General features: G+C 41.6%; 1 protein-coding gene across 2 annotated transcripts in view; it reads right to left on the bottom strand.

Moving 5' to 3' along the window:
* Positions 1-19267, bottom strand: part of galnt2 (UDP-N-acetyl-alpha-D-galactosamine:polypeptide N-acetylgalactosaminyltransferase 2) — a 66214-nt gene that overhangs the window by 22890 nt on the left and 24057 nt on the right. For both annotated transcript variants that reach the window (XM_074612694.1, XM_074612685.1), the window contains exons 2-3: positions 6641-6728; positions 729-882 (exon numbers count right to left, since the gene is read on the bottom strand). In XM_074612694.1, the coding sequence (XP_074468795.1) occupies positions 729-882; positions 6641-6728 (242 nt within the window). The remainder of the gene's footprint in view (positions 1-728; positions 883-6640; positions 6729-19267) is intronic.

The following is a 19267-nucleotide window of genomic DNA, read 5'->3' on the forward strand; positions in this document are numbered from 1 at the left end:
GTGTGTTTTGGTGAGTGAGTCAACTAGTTCAAACACTGACTCAAGCACCAAGTTCAGCCACTTTCCATGACAAATAAACATGTTTGCAGTAAGACTCACAATCAGATAATACAAGGTCTTTTGCACTCGTGATCAAGGGACCATTTTAAAACCATTTAAAAGTGACACACTGGCCACTCTGTGACCGTTTACAACATCACAACCATTTGCCCAGAATGTACATCACTTCAACATGTCTATGCTTTATTAAAGAAAACAATGCAGAGTGATGAGAAAAACAAGTGAGAGCAGCAGCTGTGGCAAGTGACAAGACTCTTACTTTGCCAACTTCAGAGAGCTTTATGGCTAAACTACTTTAACTTACATTTGATAAGGACTGAAATAGCATCATGACTACTAAAACATATTATTCTAATAAAGGGATTCAATAGATATTGCGCCTTGATTTATTTTTGTCTCCTCATCTAACAAACAGAACAATCACCAAAGCAGTTTGTGTTATGAATGGAGCAGACAGTGAACAGTGCGTGTCTGCTCTGCTGCTACTTCCGGGTTTTATCTGATAGACCACAATAGAGGGAGTTTCCACGAGATCTTATCCAGCCTAGTAGCACCAATTAGTCAAACAGACAGCAAAGGGCAGTATGTACACACATAATCCCTGCCATCACAAGTGTAACAAAAAAGAGGGACAGAAAGAGTTATAGTGTAATAGTAGAGATACATACTGGTCATGTCTCGTATCAGGTACGGCTCTGTCCATACGGAGTTTGTCGCTCTCCACCTGGTTGAACTTGTTCCTGGCATACGGATCCTGACCCGGTCGGACCACCGTGGCACCAACGTACAGATCCTGGTCAAAGTCCTGCCAGCGCACCTTACCTGCACACACACAAACACATATTTAGCACACGGCCAACAAACGTCCATAGAAGTTGGAAGGACACACTATTTCATTGACTATTGAATATATATTATATTATTGGGTATTCTGAATAAGGGCCTTATTCCGAATAGAGCATTTTCCAAGTAAGACATGTGTGATATGCCGATATTATTTTGGTTTTAGCAGCATTACTTGGACATGAATACAGCACATTCGGAATGTGTCTCAATTGTTTGTTTGTTTTTCGTCAGTTTGCGAGTTCCTTGCGTTGCACACAAACCAACTAGCCAACAGTTTACGGAGATGCGTGACCAAAAGAAAAGCCCATATTTCTGGTTGGAAGGAGAAACACATCAACTTTCAAACATTATGAAAAGAACTGGATATCAACAGGTTTTTGGATATATGCAAATATCACAACGCCGATCTTTTCAAGAAGGTAGTTGAAGGAATGAAAAGAGGTTTGCACGGTGGAACAAGACCGCCACCAGTTACGTTAATCGGAGTATGTATATTTTCGGAATAAGGGCACAAAACTGAATATTTTGTGCATGTAAACATAGTCAGTGTTGCCTTGTTTGTGTCATTTGTTTGTGGTTTAATGGAGACAGCGGGTGGAAAGGCTAAAAATGTTTAGATATTTCTAAATCCAGACTCCATGAGCACTACATGGTATTTTGGGAAAAGCGAACAGGGTGTTGGGTGAACAAAAACACATTGTTGTATCATGTCGCTGACCCTAAAGTTAACAGGTTACAAGATTGATTTATACATCTGTTTTAGCCTGTATTGTTAAATAGGTGAATAAAGAGCAAAATGGTTGGAAAAAAAAAGAAGTAATTTCACATTTCCACTTCATGTTTTAATAAGAAACACATCCTCTCTGGTGAAATACGTATTAAATAAACACAGCATATCCCAAAATAAAAGCCGCCACCAAACATGAAGTTTAAACCTTCACAAAGGCTGAAAATGTGTCTCAGGAATGAATGGGATTATACATCAGTGGGAATATGAAATGCAGGCAGCAGCAGCCTGGCTGATGCAAGAATCCTTCACGACTGACAGGCAGGAAACCTCGCCGCTTCAAGCTGCTGCTTGACAAGGCGGCAACATGGCACTGAGGGAGGCTGACATGAGATTTATGCTGCTTATATGCGAAACCATGCAGAGCAGAATTCAGGAGACAAGGCCAGACTACTTTAGCAAAGCCAGAAAACAAAAAAGAACATTTATTATGCAGTTAGAAAAAAAATCCGACCGAATTTAGTAATTTACTGCAGCCGAAAATATAAGTCTGGAAAACATTATCAAACCTACACACACGCACACACACACGCTGAGCACACTGCGTCTGTCTGACCAGATTAAGGAGATCATTGCGCGCTAAACAGAGAAAGTTGTCATGTTTAATTTCACAGTTTATCACTGACTACTGAGACACAGACACACACGAATAATAATGCAACTAATTAGCCGGGTGCAGCTGCTATGCTAATGACTTGTGTTAAGCATATGGCAGCGTGAGATTACACTATCTCTCAGTATATGTGTGTGTGTGTGTGTGTGTGTGTGTGTGTGTGTGTGTGTGTGTGTGTGTGTGTGTGTGTGTGTGTGTGTGTGTGTGTGTGTGCGTGCGTGCGTGCGTGCGTGCGTGCGTGCGTGCGTGCGTGTGTGTGTGCGTGTGTGTGTGTGTGTGTGACTCGCAGGCAGACAGACAGACAGAGAGAAACGGAGCCTGACGACGAGGAGAGTGTTTGTGCATGCGTCTGCCCTGACAGCATGTGAAATGTGTCTGGCATGCTAATTAGCTAAAGCTCGCAATGATCTGCCTGCGACTGTATAACAGCGCCTCAGAGACACTGCTGTACGTGTCAGAGTGTGTGATGTCCTTGCTGATATCTATGTTTAGTGGCAGCGAGCAATTAGTGGAATTAATGTTTCGACTTCTCACTTTGCGAGCGTTTAGCTCAGACTTTGGAAAATCTTTATCGAACCCTGTCTCCTTCAGTCCTCCTTTTTATTTGTTGGCTGAACCGCTCAAAGTAGATTAACCGTCCGCTTTCTCACTGGGATTACTCATTCAGCTGTCATTTTTCCAATACTCTCTTTAGCAGGTACGCCCATCCATACTCAGCTGGTGGTTTGCTGTAGTGGTTTCTACTGGTGAAAGGTGCGATCTAGGCTAGTCGGTGTTACCGGTGTTACACGGTGGTCGGGCACACACCGATTACATTGCATACCCACAGCCCCCACCGTCGTTTTGCTTTTTTTTACAGAAATAAAACCCATTTAGTTCATTTTGGCGTATCAGCGGCATGTTATTAATAGATAGTTGGACGACAGACGCTACTAACTGAAAGCGAATGCATCTTCTCCATAAGGAGTCTCAGCTCGGAGTAGCAGGTGTCATATTTCACACACATGGGACGAGAGAGAGTTGACAGACTGAGAGATGGCAGAGGATTCGGTGTCAAAGCGAAAAGCAAACGCGCCTATTTGGCAATATTTCAGATTTAAACTCAATGCTATAAGGGAACCATAACGTTAACAAGTCGATTGCCGCAAAGAGGATGGAGCGGTCACAGCCAGTGTGCGCAGCGCCAGGTGGAAACCTGCGGCCTCTCTGCAAAAGCTCTACCGGAGAGGCCAGACACACAGCTACCCAAAGATCAAAGTAAGCGCGCTACACATATTGACCGTCATATTTTCCTGTAAAATGTCCGGTGTAGTCGGTAACACCAGTGTTGTCACAAGTTTATTAACCGGTGGGAAATTTTCCTCACCGTCACATTCCTACAGTAGTGTGGTCTGTTGGTCTGAACAGTTTTCACTCTGCCTCTAGTCATCGAGCTGTTTCCACCCACAGCTGCTGACTTCTGTTTTTGTTTGTTGCAACACTTTCTGGAAATCCCTGGACGCTGTCGTGTTTCCAACCGATGGTTACTGGCAGGCAAGACTCACCCTGGATCTGTACTGAACCATGAACCCTCCGCCCACCCGCTCGGAGAACGCCAACGCTCGATGTGCACTGCACACGTCTTGTTTGATTCACCCCCTGAAAATGATCCAAATAAAACCATAAAGAGCGCCTGCAACACCAGGCTGAAAAGACATGTTTCACACCCAGCAGCACTGATGATGTAGTGAGAAGTGTGCTTCATTGCACCTGTAACCCCACCCCAAAAGTGATGTCGCGGGGTCGTGGAGTACACTTCTACATCAGCTCAGCAAAGGGAGAACTCAAACTACCGGAGGTCACCAAAAATAATATTTTCAGGGAGTGCAGTTACTCTTTAAAGGTCTTATTGATAACATTTCATGTAGACAAATATGTATATATTTTTAAATAACACTTTTAGAAAGGTGCCAAATGAAAGTATGACTTTTCCTTAAAAAAATATGTCTGTGAATTAATTATTTAATAAATGTTGACGCTTCCAAAATGAATGCTTTGTTTACATCTGTGGAAGATATCTGTCATTTAGTTCCCACTTCTAATAAGGCATGTGAGGAAACAGTATAACGACTTTGGTATCAGGTGGCATCTCTGTCGTCAGTGATCGTGAACATTTTTAAATAATTATATGCTAAAATAGCATATAATGGTTAAAATAGGGCCCTTAGGCTTGAGAAGCGGCTGTGTGCTGCTCTTCATCGGAGGTGGAAAACCAAAACTAATAGAAGACACTTCTGATCAGGCACAGATCTCACCATTGTGTGACTTATTGTCTACATAAATGTAACCTGGTGGCTAATTTAGTTTTTTAAAGAAATTTCAAAGAGGTTATTTGATAATAAATTAAATGTATTATTAAATTATTAAATGTATTAAATCGATGATCAGCTATTGGGAAATAGTGGAATATAATTATTAAATAATAAAGTAATTCGATCATTTTTTAGGTAAATATTGGGGTAATTTGGCAGTAATTCCAAAGAAATTTCAAATAGGTTAATTATCACGTAATTACCATGAAATTTGCGGACCTGTAAAATGAAGTGTTACTCAATATTCATGATTCAGTTGATAATATATTTGTGAGTTCCAGTTTGAGGTTTACTTGGTGCATTACCATGTTTTAAATGTTTTCAAGAAATAGATTTTTATTAAGTGCCACCTTTTTGAGTGAATTGTTTTAAGCAGGTCACATAGTACCAGAAACCAGAGATATGCTAATATTCTGGTGACTGTTTAAATTAGAAAGAGCATTGATGCACTTCTGAACAACCTGAGCTCTCACACTCCTTCACTCTCCTTGCCACCACTTTCTTTCATGACTTTATCATCCATCTTTTTTTTATCCTTCACTCTGCCAGTCTCCTTCTTCTCCCTTTCTTCTTCACCACTTCCCCTCTTCTTCTTCTTCCTCCTCTTGTGTGTGTGTGTGTTTGTGTGTTGTGGGTGATGTTGTGATACGCTGTCGTCGTTGTAATCGTGTAAAGTCACCCTGAAGTTGAAATGCCCCCACTTCAACATTCAAATTGGATTCCATTTCCACCGCTGGATCAGATAAGAGAGTGTGTGTTCAGCTTTCGCAGGTCACGGGCTTGTGAGGGAGGGGCGGCTGCTTTGAGCCGGGCTGAGGATGAGAGCTGAATGAGAAATCGCGGCTCAGATGCTCCTTCTGCTGTGACTCCTCTGCTCTGCTCTACACGGTCGGACTCTGAAACAACGCTTCTCAAAGCCTGGGTGGAGACGCATAGCTGGGTTTGAGGCGAGATTAAAATGGATACTTGAATCATTTTGGATGGCTATAACATTTGAAACTTGCAACACGCTCTTTGCTGTGTTGAATTGTCTTCTGTGGTTATTTAAGCATGGTAAGGTTAAGGAGGCTGAGGGTGTTCATGCTCTACTGGTTATAAAACTACGCCACTGTGTTACCACATTTCAAAAAGGAAATGGTTTTGGTTTTGGGGGTCATGACGTGGAATACTTTCTGGATACATCACTGTGGTGTACAGAGTCAGCCGTTCACATGCTTTACAGCTGGGATGTAATTGTTCTTTTTCCTTTACTAATCTATCAACAATCCTTTTGAATCCCTGACGAAGGCTTGATGCCGAAACGCGTCAGAGTTTGGCTTTAGGTCTAACATGACTATGTGATTACAATAAAGGTATTTTAATTGTTTAAAAAGAGTGTGCCTTGGAGTTTTCTTGTGATTTGTGTGTCTACATGTATTTGTTTCCAAAGAGCACCTCCAACAATCTCTTTTTGAGTCCGAAATCCTCGCCTGTGAATATTATATGTCTAGGGCTTTTATTGTGAAAGGTGAGAAAAGAAGGAGTGGATCTGGTCTGCGCTGCCTTTGTCAAGGTTGAAAGGAGTAATAAAGTTTGCCGTCCTGGTTCGGTCTACGGTGCCTCCGTGTTGTTGTTTCTTGTATATAGGGGCAACTCAACCAATTCTGCACAACGTGATTGGTTGATGCCTTTATGCAATTACATTGCTTTTACGCTGTTTAATATTCACGTTCTGTGAGAAAGTATTCATGAGAAAAACAACAGTTTGAATATATTGAAGTGTGAATTAATCGCACGAAAAAACGCCCCCGGTGTGGTAAGGCCTTTAGTCGACTATGAATTTCTTTGGTCGAGGACAACCCAACAAACATATTAGCTCCTTCCTTCCCTTCAAATGCTCAAATAATGTCATTAATAGTATTCTATCCATGCAACGTCATCATGAAGTCATGTATTTTAAGCACAGTGTGGTTGTAGTGCATGATGGGTAGTGAGGTTTCCTACCTGGCGGCAGAGTCTCCAGGCCGTGAGTCTTGTCGTCAGACAGGTGAGCTTTGCTCCTACTGGACGAGTCGCTGGAGCCCCAATCATCCTGAAACAAGCGGAACAAACACATCACACACACAGTTTAGCAGCATAGATACACAGTTTAATCTGAAAACAAATAAACAGGAGAGCAGCTGAAAGACGTCTCATCCAACACACAGGAATCGGTTATTTTTTTAAAGATATCAATTAGAGCATTTTGGCTGTAAAATGTGCAGTATTATGAATAATAACACACTGTTAAACACCATACAGGTATTTAGTTGAATAAACTAATCTTTTGTCATTGACTTAATGTAAATATACAAGTTTCACATGACTGGAGAACTCTTTTGACCCTTCTGTTTTGTTGAAACTTGCTGTTTCTCTCTAAGACGAGTCCTGGTTATTTCTTTTTGTAATAATGAAACCCATGCCAGACCAGAGTCTGCCTCAGCTGAGTTCACTCAGCTTAAGTCCATTTGGACAACAGGATGTCCAGCGAACGTGATTCCATCATCCCAAGATGTTGAACAAACAAAACATCTTCTAGCGAAGCACTTAATGAATAAATCAATTCATACCAGTGTGGGCAACCTCCGGGTCTGAAGAGTGAAAGCAATGAGGAAGTGCTTTAAACTTGCATTCTTTCTAATAGCCAGCAGGGGGCGCCTCCTCTGATTGCAAAAAGAAGTCTGATTGTATAGAAGTCTATGAGAAAATGACCCTAATAGTGTGTTTTCAGTTAATGAAAGTTAATCGTAACATTTTGATCGCCTAAAAAATGTCTTATTCGGTGTTCGGTTGTACTTCGCTCCGCCCTCTCGTGTCACTTCTGGTTGCAAAAAAGAACCAAGATGGCGACGGCCAAAAACCAAAATAGCTACAGTCAAAATGCTGATTTCCAGGTTTCAAAACGGCAGTCCACAAACCAATGGGTGACGTCCACTTCTTATATACAGTCAGTATGATTCATGCACATGTTTTAATCCCATTCAATCATCGATTCACTCATCCACTCCTTTAGCCCGACAATCAGACTGAAAAGCTCTTTTGTTTCACCGTTTGAATCATTGACACAAATCTGAGATGTGCACCGATTCAGAAGCAGGCAAAGTCATCCATTCTTTCATCCCTCCCTTTCATTTCCTCCTCTCCATTCATCAGGTCTTCATTCATTCACTCCACCAGTCCATTGAGCGGCACGGTTTAATGCCCACAACGTTTACACAAATGGACAGATGACTGAGCCATCCCTCCTTGTGTCCACTTATGTTACCATTAAAAGCCACTGGATCGATACACTGGGAGGCACAGTAATTAGCACCATTCATCCCCTGTCCAGTCTGTTGCCCTTGACTTCAGAAAACTATTGTCTGACTCTATTTGCTCTGTAGTTCCCGTTCACCTTCAGCCTCTCCCAAATGCTTTATTGATCTGTTGTCACACAGTTCGCCATTGACCGTGTGACATTAGAGACCACCACAAACACCATTCAACAGTTCATTTCTACAGCAGAGTGAAGCCATGAAGGGTAGAAAAGGGATTTTGTCATGCTTTTAAGGCCCTTGCATTTCTGGTAGCAAAATAACTGCTGTTGTTTTCACTCTGTGCCAGCTTTTACATTCATCTACTGTAGACAGAGTGTCAAGCTGCTGGAAAACTATACAACCATTTTTCAGTGACTTAAATAAGATTAGATTGCCCAACACCCACGACTACTATAAAAAACCTACATAAAATCAATTTCTATATGTGTTCCTGACAGCTGAGTGTGTGAACATTCAGATGGTAATGCTCAGTGTAGGATGAAAACTAAAGCTGGCAGTAGACTCGCTGCAGAAATACAGTTTGACAGGCTCTCAGGGAAAAACAGGACACGTTTTCAAGTTTTTTGCTTCGTTGAGCCGTTTTGTCTTTCTGACATTTTACGGTCAACTTTTCAAACCAAAATGTTTCATGGCTCTGCATTTTGAGCTGGTTATAAAATCGTTCACCTTTATGGCTGATCAGACAGAGATTGGAAACCAGAGGAATCTCTTTTCCTCTTCAGTCTTCATGTGTTTTCTCTGCTGCGTCCCCATTTGTACTGTCAGATATCTGCTTTATGTTAGTTTCACTTTCAGCCGTATAGGAGTTGAGTTGCTGCTGATGAAAACCCAACATCTCCTGATTTTGCTGCTTCATAATAAAAGCATCTGAATAACAAAATAACTCGGGAATTTCATTGTGAAGAATTTATAGGAAATTAAATGTGTATCTCCAAATTAGCAGAGCTTTGTTAGCGGCTATTCTTAGTAAGAATAAGTCTACTAATACTCTAAAGAGAAAGACAACAAGCGGCAAAAATAAAGGGGGAATTTTATTGTGAAGAAAATAGGGTAACACTTCATTTTACAGGTCCGCAAAGTCAGGTAATAATTATTAGCCTATTTGAAATTTCTTTGGTATTACTGCCAAATTACCCCAATATTTACCTTAAAATGTATCGAAAATTACTTTATTATAAACATGATTTAATAATTACATGCTGAAATAGCATATAATCATTAAAATAGGGCCCTTAGGCTTGAGAAGCGGCTGTGCGCTGCTCTTCATCGGAGGTGGAAAACTAATAGAAGACGCTTCTGATCAGGAACAAATGTCACCATTGTGTGACTTATTGTCTACACAAATGTAACCTGGTAGCTAAAGTAATTATTCAGGGAGTTTTTTAAAGAAATTTCAAAGAAGTTATTTTCTAAATATTATCTATTTATCAGCAGACATGGAAATAAAGCATATCAATTAACATTGTGTCTTCTCCTGGAAATGAATTAAATAAATCACAAGCTATTGGGAAACAGCAGAATATAATTATTAAATAATGTTTATAATAAAGTTATTTTCTATAAATTATAGAAAATGGAGGTAAATATTGGGGTAATTTGGCAGTAATTCCAAAGAAATTTCAAATAGGTTACTTTCTAATTATCACCTAATTACCATGAAATTTGCGGACCTGTAAAATGAAGTATTACCGAAAATAGGAAATGAAATGTATTTATCCACCGTTTTACAGCTGACGTTCCGGGTCAAATCGAGCCGAGCCAAGCCAGCACATGTGTGGGAAAAACCCTATTAGAGTGTCACTAAACATGTGACGAGTATACTGAGATTTGCATGTGCTGTTATCTTTGACAGTGGTGTGATTTAGTCAAAGGTTGCAGACTGTTGTTAGTATAACACCACCGTAACATGATTATACAACTCACGATGTGGTCAGCTATACAGTAAGGTGTGATTCTGTCTATCAGATCAAGTTGATCACATCTGTCATGTCCTCGGTTCTCTTCTGAACCTCAACGAGCTTCCTCTTCACATGCCTGGCTGCCTCACAGACCACACTTCAGTCTTAAGACACTTCAACAGCTGCATCTAGAAACAGGGTTGTGGAAACTCTGTCTCATGAGAAAAGACCTCCTCAAAGCTTCTGTGCAGCTTCACGTGCAACAACAAATGTGCAAAGACCTGTGCAAGTGCACAAAGACATGCTGCACACACACACACACATGCATACCAACACCTTCCAACTGCACTTTATAGACCAGGACTGCAGCCCTGACAGAAGAACAGACAGTCCTAAAAAATTCATGGTTTCATCATCTGACTCTTCAATGACGCCAGTTGTGTTAAATATGAGGTCCAGACGTTAACTCGCAGGGACAGAAGTGACATCACATCCTGCAGACCTTTCTGGCATTTTCAAGTGTGTCATAGCAGTAAAGCACAGGTGTAACGAATAACATTAACGATGGCTCTGGTGATGTCGTGTCAGCGCAGTGAGCGCATCAGCATAGCAGGAAAAGCACAGGTGTTACTAATGACAGTAACGCTGGCTCTCTTCTATTCAAGTGTGTCAGTAAGTCATGTTGACAGTGAGCCAGAATGAACAATAGAAGCAACTAAATGGAATTCAGCCGTCATTCATTTGATTATTCACACCTGTGCTTTTCCTGCTGTGACATTTAAAAAACGTCTCCCATGACAAAGGCCTGTATTAACAAGCCTGCAGCTGGAACACTTACACAGTCGCACCTGTGTTTGACAAGTCATAATGTCCTGTGTTTAAGGGATAGTCCGGGTGTTTTGAAGTGGGGTTGTATGAGGTACTTATCCATAGTCAGTGTATTACCTACAGTAGATGACGGTCAGCGTGCCCCCAGTTTGGAGAAACAAGTAATGGGTAATTGGGCATGTAATGTAATTGGTGTAACACCGGCTACCGCAGCAAGCCTAGTGTACGCTATATTTAGAATATTTTCAGACGGGAAACTGAACTGAAAGAAGTTTCACTTTCAGTTCAGTTCGCCGTCTGAAAGAGTTGTCTGATGGCAATGTAAATTGGCAAAAATAGTCTAAATATAGCGTACACTTAAACTGATATTGATTATTTTTCGTGGGCCTTTCTTTCAGGTCGCTAAAATATGTTTTGCTGATGTCCCCGTCCACAGCAGTACGTTGCTTTGCTCCGGTGTCAGTACTCCTGTCTGTTTCTCCAAACTGGGGGCGTCCCGACTGTCATTTACTGTAGGTAATACACTGACTAAGGATAAGTACCTCATACAACCCCACTTTAAAACAAACCATCCCTTTAAAGAAGCATAGGAAGTCATCATTAAAGTCTAAACTAATAGTTAAGCCATAATATTATCATACTCTGTCAAAAATGATTGGTATTTAGTGCAACAAGCTAAATTCACTTCCATGGTAGCAGCTCTGTAACTCCAACCTGTTGAAGGCTTTTGATACGTATGATTGTTTTAGCAGCTGTTCTCAATTTACAATCAATTCATAAGAAGACCATTTAAGTGACAGACAGCTGGCTGAACAAGCAGCCAACAGCCTGTTGAACATCTACCAGTTTACTGTTGAGTGTTGAGAGACCATCAAAATAAAGCAATGCCTTGCACACCGCTCTCTGCACAGATTTAAAACGTCAAATTAATATGTTAAAAATGTTAATGTGTTAAATTCCATTTGGGAATTAAAAATCTGTTTCAAGTCCCACGCCTTTCGTATGCTGGTATACCCTTGAGTCGACACGCTTATGAAGAGCCAGTGCTGGGAAGAGAGATCAGCACGTAATTTTCCCCCGCTGTGCTTGTAAATGCCAAATATTTATTTCATGACTGCAGTTCTAGGTTCCACTTTTACTCATTTTAACTGCAGAAATTCATCATTTAACTATATTTTTTAATTAACAGAAGAACAGGGTAACAGAAGGGGAAATGAGAGGGAGTGAAAGAGAGACAGAGAGGCTAGAAATGGGAACTCAACGTGATAAAAAAAGGAAATTGGAAAGAAGGGTGAATTGTAAAGAAGTAATGAGAGAGAAATCTGTGCTGCTTGCTTCCCTCCTAAACCCCCCTGTGATTTATGGGTATTGCAGTCCATCACAGATCGCACCGAGAAAAAAAGCATTAGAGGATGATGACAACAATGCAGGGCCGGTACGCGTGGTTGATCAACAAATGGTTGCTATAAATATGACTTATCGCTGATTGAAACATGATTTAAAAGGGTACGCAGAGAGCAGATGTTGGAGTAGAGATATTTTTATACCTCACATCACATGAATAGCTTTGGAAACCTCTTAGTGATAATGGCCCCAGCCTGTATCTGCCTCTCCTCCAAACACAAACATGATTGATTAAAACTGTGCGCACACAAAAAAACGTAAACAACACACACCTCAGTGTACCAGCTACAGCCAGAGATATTAGAAACTGAAGAAAGCACAGTGTTTTCAGTGACTGTTAACCCCTTAATATCCAGTATCACATTTTCCCCTTTCAGGTGTATATTCGGAATCACCTTCTTCTTACTCTTAATTGAAGCTTTCACCAGTGGGCTACCTCCGGGTCTGAAGAGTGAAGCCAATGCGGAAGTACCTTAAACTTGCACTCTTTCTAATAGCCAACAGGGGGCGACTCCTCTGGTTGCAAAGAAGTCTGATTGTATAGAAGTCTATGAGAAAATGAGCCTACTTCTCACTTGATTTATTACCTCAGTAAACATGAGTTTATGGTCTCAATCGCTAGTTTCAAGTTTTCTTCAATACAGCATGATGTTCATTCAGTAAATGATGGTCCCTTTCAGAGTCAAATAGACCATAAAGCAGGGTATGCTTTATGGCATGGCTACCTTGTGATCAACAGGTCATTGCCACGGCGTTGTCCGGTCTGGGAGTCGTCCGTGTTTTCGTCTTACAACTTTAACCCTTTCACAGTATTATTCAGCATTTGTTTGTACTTAGCTCCACCCTCTCGTGTCACTTCTAATTGCAAAAAAACATCATGGCAACGGCCAAAAAACAAAATGCAGAACTCGAGGCTTCAAAATGTCAGTCTACAAGCCAATGGGTGAAGTCACGGTGACTACGTCCACTTCTTATATACAGTCTATCTATGGTTATATGGTGTTTAAATAGTGTCATATTCAAACCCAAGAAGACTCAACAAAGTCTGGCTGCACAGCATGAATTTGTAATAAACTACCAATCAGTGTTTAAAGGAATAGTTCGACAATTTTGGGATTATTCGTGTTCTTACAGAGTGAAGGATGAGAGGATTGATGCCACTCGTGTCTGTGCAGTAAACATGAAGCTACATCCAGCAGTCGGTTAGCTTAGCATAACGACTGAAAATAGGCGGAAACGGCTGGCCTAGCTCTGGATATATGCATATGTTGTCTGTATCTTTCCCCTTCTTATCTCTCCTTCCATCTCTGTCTCTAAATCCTTCCATCTTTCACATCTTTTTGACTCCAACTTCATCCTTCTCTCTTCTGCAGCGTCACTTTGGCAGCCGCTTGCTTAGTCTGCCATCTTACAGATGGTCATGACACATAGAGGCAAGAAGACACACCTCATACACACATTGAATTAAACACAACACACATTCAGAGGAGGACGGTCGAGTCGTCTGTCACTGAGGTGTAAAGCCAGTTTCTGTCCAGCTCTCTGGTCAGCGAGAGAAGAGCTGAAGTCAATCTCATAAATGCTCCACTCACTGTGAAAAGATATAACAGCATGTAAAGCGTGGTTTTAAATATCTGTGCAGGGTTAGGTAGAGGTCGTTTGGTGGTTTGCTTTGTTTGGTTATCTCTTCGACTTGTTTAATCTCCCTCTTTAGGATTTTCTCAGGTGGCGGTTGGTTTGTTTTTCTGGTTTGAGTCACCTAACAACTCTCGTGGGTGTTTGTATCCCTGCGGTGTGTGTTTATCTCTGTGCTTTGTTGTTGGTTTATGTAGAGCAGCATTAAGCATCTCACTGCACATAAAGACTTTATATTCATTAAGAAAAGAGGGACAATATGGGGACTTTATATGGAAACTTAAAGAACCAGTGAGAAAATGACACCTGACAGGTCATGAGCAACACCATCACAGTGTGACAGGTACATGCTTTATGTCAAAGCACCTGCAGTCAACTAACTATGAACACACACTGAGGCTGTCAGAATTAATTTCAATATTCAAATGTCGGTCGGATCATGTCAAAAAGAGCCTTCCTGTTGCAGCACACGTCAAAAACAGCAATTTCTATCTTCCATTTTACAGTTGACTGGACTGAACGCATCTCTGGCCGTTCGTGTCGTGACTTCAGATGAACTCTGCAGAGAACTATCAACCTCTCCTCTGAGCTAAAAGATATTTAAATTCCCTTCAGTAAAAAAGGCAAAACACAGACTCAAATCATTCAAGGATTTACATAAACGGAAAAGCTACACGCATCAACATGTATATTTAACATAAATTCAAATCTGAGGTTGTTCAGGTCTACTTTTAGTCCATTCATAGTCAAATAGTGTTTCTAGGAGCAATTACCAGCCTTAATAAACTTCTTCCCCCCCAACTGAAGGATCAACGCTGGGCACAAAAGAGCTCTCACACCTGCTTCTCTGTTAATGGGATGAACTTTAAACACCCAACAGATCCGACCAAACATGCACGCGTGTGTGTGTGTTTGTGTGTTAAGACCTTAGTGTCAGCTCATATTTGTGTATGTAGGGGTTTGTGAGCTCGCATGCATTAGTGTGTCAGTGTGGTCACACGCATTGGGATCCGTCTGCGTGTTTGATCCAGTCTTGGTCAAGCCTCTAATAGTCAGAGTATAATCCACAGTAATCTGATCACATCCACTGATAGATTAACTCAGATAGGAGCCAAGAGTCCACCAACACACACACAGACTCACACGTATGAATGACATGGCCCCCACAGACATATACAGTCCATTCGAGATGAAATACAAGTTAACGTGGGACTTTTTTCTCTGCAATAAATGCCCAAACTGGTTTTGATTTTCACAGCGTAAATCCAGATGAAACCATGTTTCTGATACAACAAGCAGCGCCAATGATCTGATTTACTCTGTGGGCTTAATTCATCACAAAATCCCTCCAACAGTACAGTACCCTACAGGGCATCAGGCATGAAGAGCAGCAGAGAGAGAGGAGGTAATGAAACACTGATGGACACAGTTAATATGCTGCTGTCATTATTTACATAACACTCACTGTTTTGTATTACACAGTTACATCTTGTATTGGATGTACGCCTGGAGACACAGCGACAATGCCATCATGCCGAAGCTAAGCAAGTATAATTGTTTACCACATTCACCATCTTAGTTTAGGGTGTTGGCATGGTAATTAGCACTAAACACAAAATACAGCTGCAATCAGTTTTGCAGGTATTGGACGAATTTAAATGTTGACCTGATGATGGCGCCAGATGAAGAGTCAGAGGATCACCAAAGTTATTCAGGACATAAAAGTAAAAAGATACCTCGTTCATAGCGGTGCTTCTAGTCTCTCCAGTAATGCTTCTTCTCCTGGGTGCATTTCTTTATATTGTAATATTTATATCAAGTTGCTAAGTAAGGGATAATGTACAGTGAGCTGATCATTGTTGTGAAATAAACCCCGACAGGGCGATGCGGCTTTGCGTCAGGGTGGACCCCAATGCAATGCGGAGGGAGTCTTGCATCGCCCTGAAGGGGTTTATTACACAACTACTTACTTAAGAAATCAATAATTTGACACAAAAACGGTCCTCCAGAGTCCAACATCAGAGCTGCGGCCATAGCAACGGTCTGTTATACATAGCAACGGTCTGTTATACAGAAATAACAGACCGTAGAACGCCGTGGTTGACCGATCCGAATCAGTGTGGTATTCTTTGCTAATCAGCACTAGATGATTTAAGGCACACTTGTTTGCAATCCAGCCCAAAGCAAATAGTGTAGTTTGCTATTTGTTTTTAATGTAATTTGTCAATAAAATAGTGTCTATGCCAGTAACTTGGTGTGCGCTGGAATTTTGATTTAATTTGGTTTATGGTGACATAAATGTCAGTATCAAAATTCATGAAACTCCATCCAATATTTGTTGAGGCATTTCACTAAAAAACTAAAATCTCAGCCTCATGGTGGCGCTAGAGAAAAAGTCAGGTGATCACCAAAGTCATTAGTATTCATCCAGCTGTTGAGATATTTTAGTCTCGACCAAAGTGGTGAACCGACCGACATCGCCAGAACAATGCCACTAGCATGGCTAAAAATCCATCAGAAAAGTAATAAAGGAATACATTATGCTCCTCACCTCCCACGATAGTGTACACTTCAGTACAGAAAATCAGAGTTATATCTAGTGTCTCCCATACGTTAATGTCACCAAAACCCAGAAGGCGATGCTGCTGGTTTTCGATAGAGTACGTTGTTCTGTGTAACATCATGTGCCACTTGGTGCAGACTTTCACCCACAGGGCGTCCTACAGCAGCGAGTGCTGTTACTGACAGCTCAGGTTCAAGCCCCTGTGACAGCCAGCATCTGTCCTGCTGAAGTGTCCTTAAGCAAGACACTGAATCCAGATCTGCGCCAGGCGTGGTGCTCAGTGGCTGAGCCTGACCTTTGACCTCCCTGACAAGTGAGAAGAGTTCAAATGTCCCCACAGGGATTCAAAGCAACATCACAAAAATATCATAGAGCCCTGGTTGTCCCAGAGGGAAACCACAGTCTAAATGGAGACACAAGAGAGGGTTAATGTTATAACCATCTCTGCACTTTTACCATCACTCCGACGTTGTGTATAAGCAGCCTGTCTGGTCAGATAAACATCAAAAATGTCAGAAATGTTCCTTCACAAGTCAGTGCATGGGAAACTAATCTTAACATCAAGTACCTTAAATCACATGATGCCCTCTCAATTATCTGTTCCTCTCCTCTCAATCTACTTAAGACAAATCTACTGAAATCTACTGCTAAAACACACTCCCCTTACTGTTACAAGCATCTCTAACATCCTTACATTAACAGGGTTACCATCAGTGCACTGTGACCCTGACTGGGTTTCTTAGGGAAACACATCACGTTAAATGTGAAAGTAAAATACACCCAAAGAAAGAGCATTAACCTACATTCAAGGAATAAATTTTTCTGGAAGAATCAACTGCAGTTATGGCCGAAAATCAAATATTTATTCACATTAATATCTTATTTATACTCAGCAATAACCATAGTCTATGCTTTAATGTAAAGCACAGACAGAGATTTTATCATCACCCGAAGCCTGGTGAGCGGCTGCATTTCAGACCTGACCTGGAAATGAACTCGCTCTGTAGCTAAACCTCAACACAACCAACAAGTAACCACAGAGGAAGAGAAAGGAGGAAGAACATAGACAAACACTGTTTCACCATTAAGTCACAGAGATATTTATTCTGAATTTGGTTAGTAACGTATACATTTGTGTTATTGCTAAGAGTTCACACTCATGCTAGCAGCTCTGTGAAAACTGTATTTAGGCTTTGAGCTAAAAGCCAATATCAGCATGCTGACATGCAGCTGTTTAGCAGGTATAATGTTCACCAGCTTAGTTCAGCATGTTAAGGCCTAGAAACACCAAGCCGACATCAAAGAACTAGCGGCGATGAAGGCCGACCGTTTCATCGCCTCACGTCGCCCTTGTCTTGGCCGACAAGTTGCATTTGAAAACACCGTGAAGACCACAGCCGACGGCCAGTTAGCGCCAACGTTCTGTGCCTGCGTGAGAGGAAATACCTCTCCACACCAGCAGGCGGTAGTCTGTATTCGTCATTTTAAAAAAGGGAAACCGGAAGACATACAAGCCGTTGTGATGATACGTACATGAAATAAGCGGCGTTTGCCGACCATTTTCACTCTCACTCACCACTTAGCTTCATTCCAGATGGACATGTCGTTGTGAAAATATCTGTGTATTGGAATGATCAGACGAAATGAAGTTCAAAAATGAGAACAGCCCTCTGTGTTTTTCCTCTTGACTTGAAACTCGTTTGCTTGCTTTCCTCATTTCCGTTTCTCTTCTCGTGCACTGATTGGTTGAAGCTGAACAGCCAATCAGAGTGACTTCTCTCACTGACGGACTCCGCCACCGATTCAACATGCTGAATCGGCCAAAAAAACTCAGACACGGGCAGAGTAGAGCTGACGGTGCGGGACACACTGCAAAACCTAGGCCGACAGACGCTCACCGGCGGCCGACCGTCGGCTTGGTGTGTCAGGACCTTTAGCTAGCATTTGCTAATTAACACTAAACACAAACTACAGCAGCTGGCTTGGCTAAAAACTTAAGAACACGGACGTACAGTTTACCAAAGAGTAATGAGAGTCATTATTAAAAAACTAAACCCCACTTTTCCAATCAGCTTCTTCTAATTTGCCTAATCTTCACAGTTCACGAAAAGCAATTAAAAAGCAAACTCGCTAAAGGGAGTTTTGCAGTTTCCTGAACTTTGAAGTTCTTGCAGTTTATAGACCAGGCCTGCGTAGATGTGAATGAGTATGCGTGGCCAATCGCTAGAAACAAAGAGCTCCTTCTTTGCTAGACGACAACTAACAAGATGGAAAACAAAAATGTGATTGCATCACGCCATCTCTGTTTCCGATGCAATCAGCCCCCCACCCTTTAACGTGTTAGCAGGGAAACAAAATATGGCATCTTCATCTGTAAAGGGACTCATTGAGAGCGCAGACGTTCACAATGTAACCGTGTTAATATCAGTGATTCAGGCCCCCCGTGGTGATGCCGTCCTCTCCGGCTCGCACGGCAACTTGTTTATTCAGGAGAAGAAAGAATCTGGAACATCAAGTCACATTTTTTTTCCTCCTCTTTAATCAAAGACTGTGTGCTCGGGCCACACACACACACACACACACACAGGACTGTATCTTCTGGCAGCAGTTCAACATGAAAGGATGAGGGGAGTGAAAGGAGCTTGTTGCTGAAAACAAGTATTAAAAAACAGCCATAACTGGGATGTCATTACACGCAGTAGGAGAGCGAGGTTACGCAGTGGGAGGATGCACACGGAGGCTTTTTGGCATTTGTGGCTGTTTTCTTTTGCCCCCCAGCTGTGCTTTCCAGTAATGCGGTGTTGAAGTTTAACCTGTTTTTTGTGCCCCCGTAAGCAGCAAACTTTGGAATAAAACTGTCAAATTACATACGGCTGAACTTTTCACCTGCGAGCACCCCCTCCTCCCAATGTTTCCAAACGTCATTTCATTTTAATCTCATCTCCCC

The sequence above is a fragment of the Sebastes fasciatus genome, chromosome 2, assembly GCF_043250625.1.
Source record: "Sebastes fasciatus isolate fSebFas1 chromosome 2, fSebFas1.pri, whole genome shotgun sequence".
NCBI classification, from domain to species: Eukaryota; Metazoa; Chordata; class Actinopteri; order Perciformes; family Sebastidae; genus Sebastes; species Sebastes fasciatus.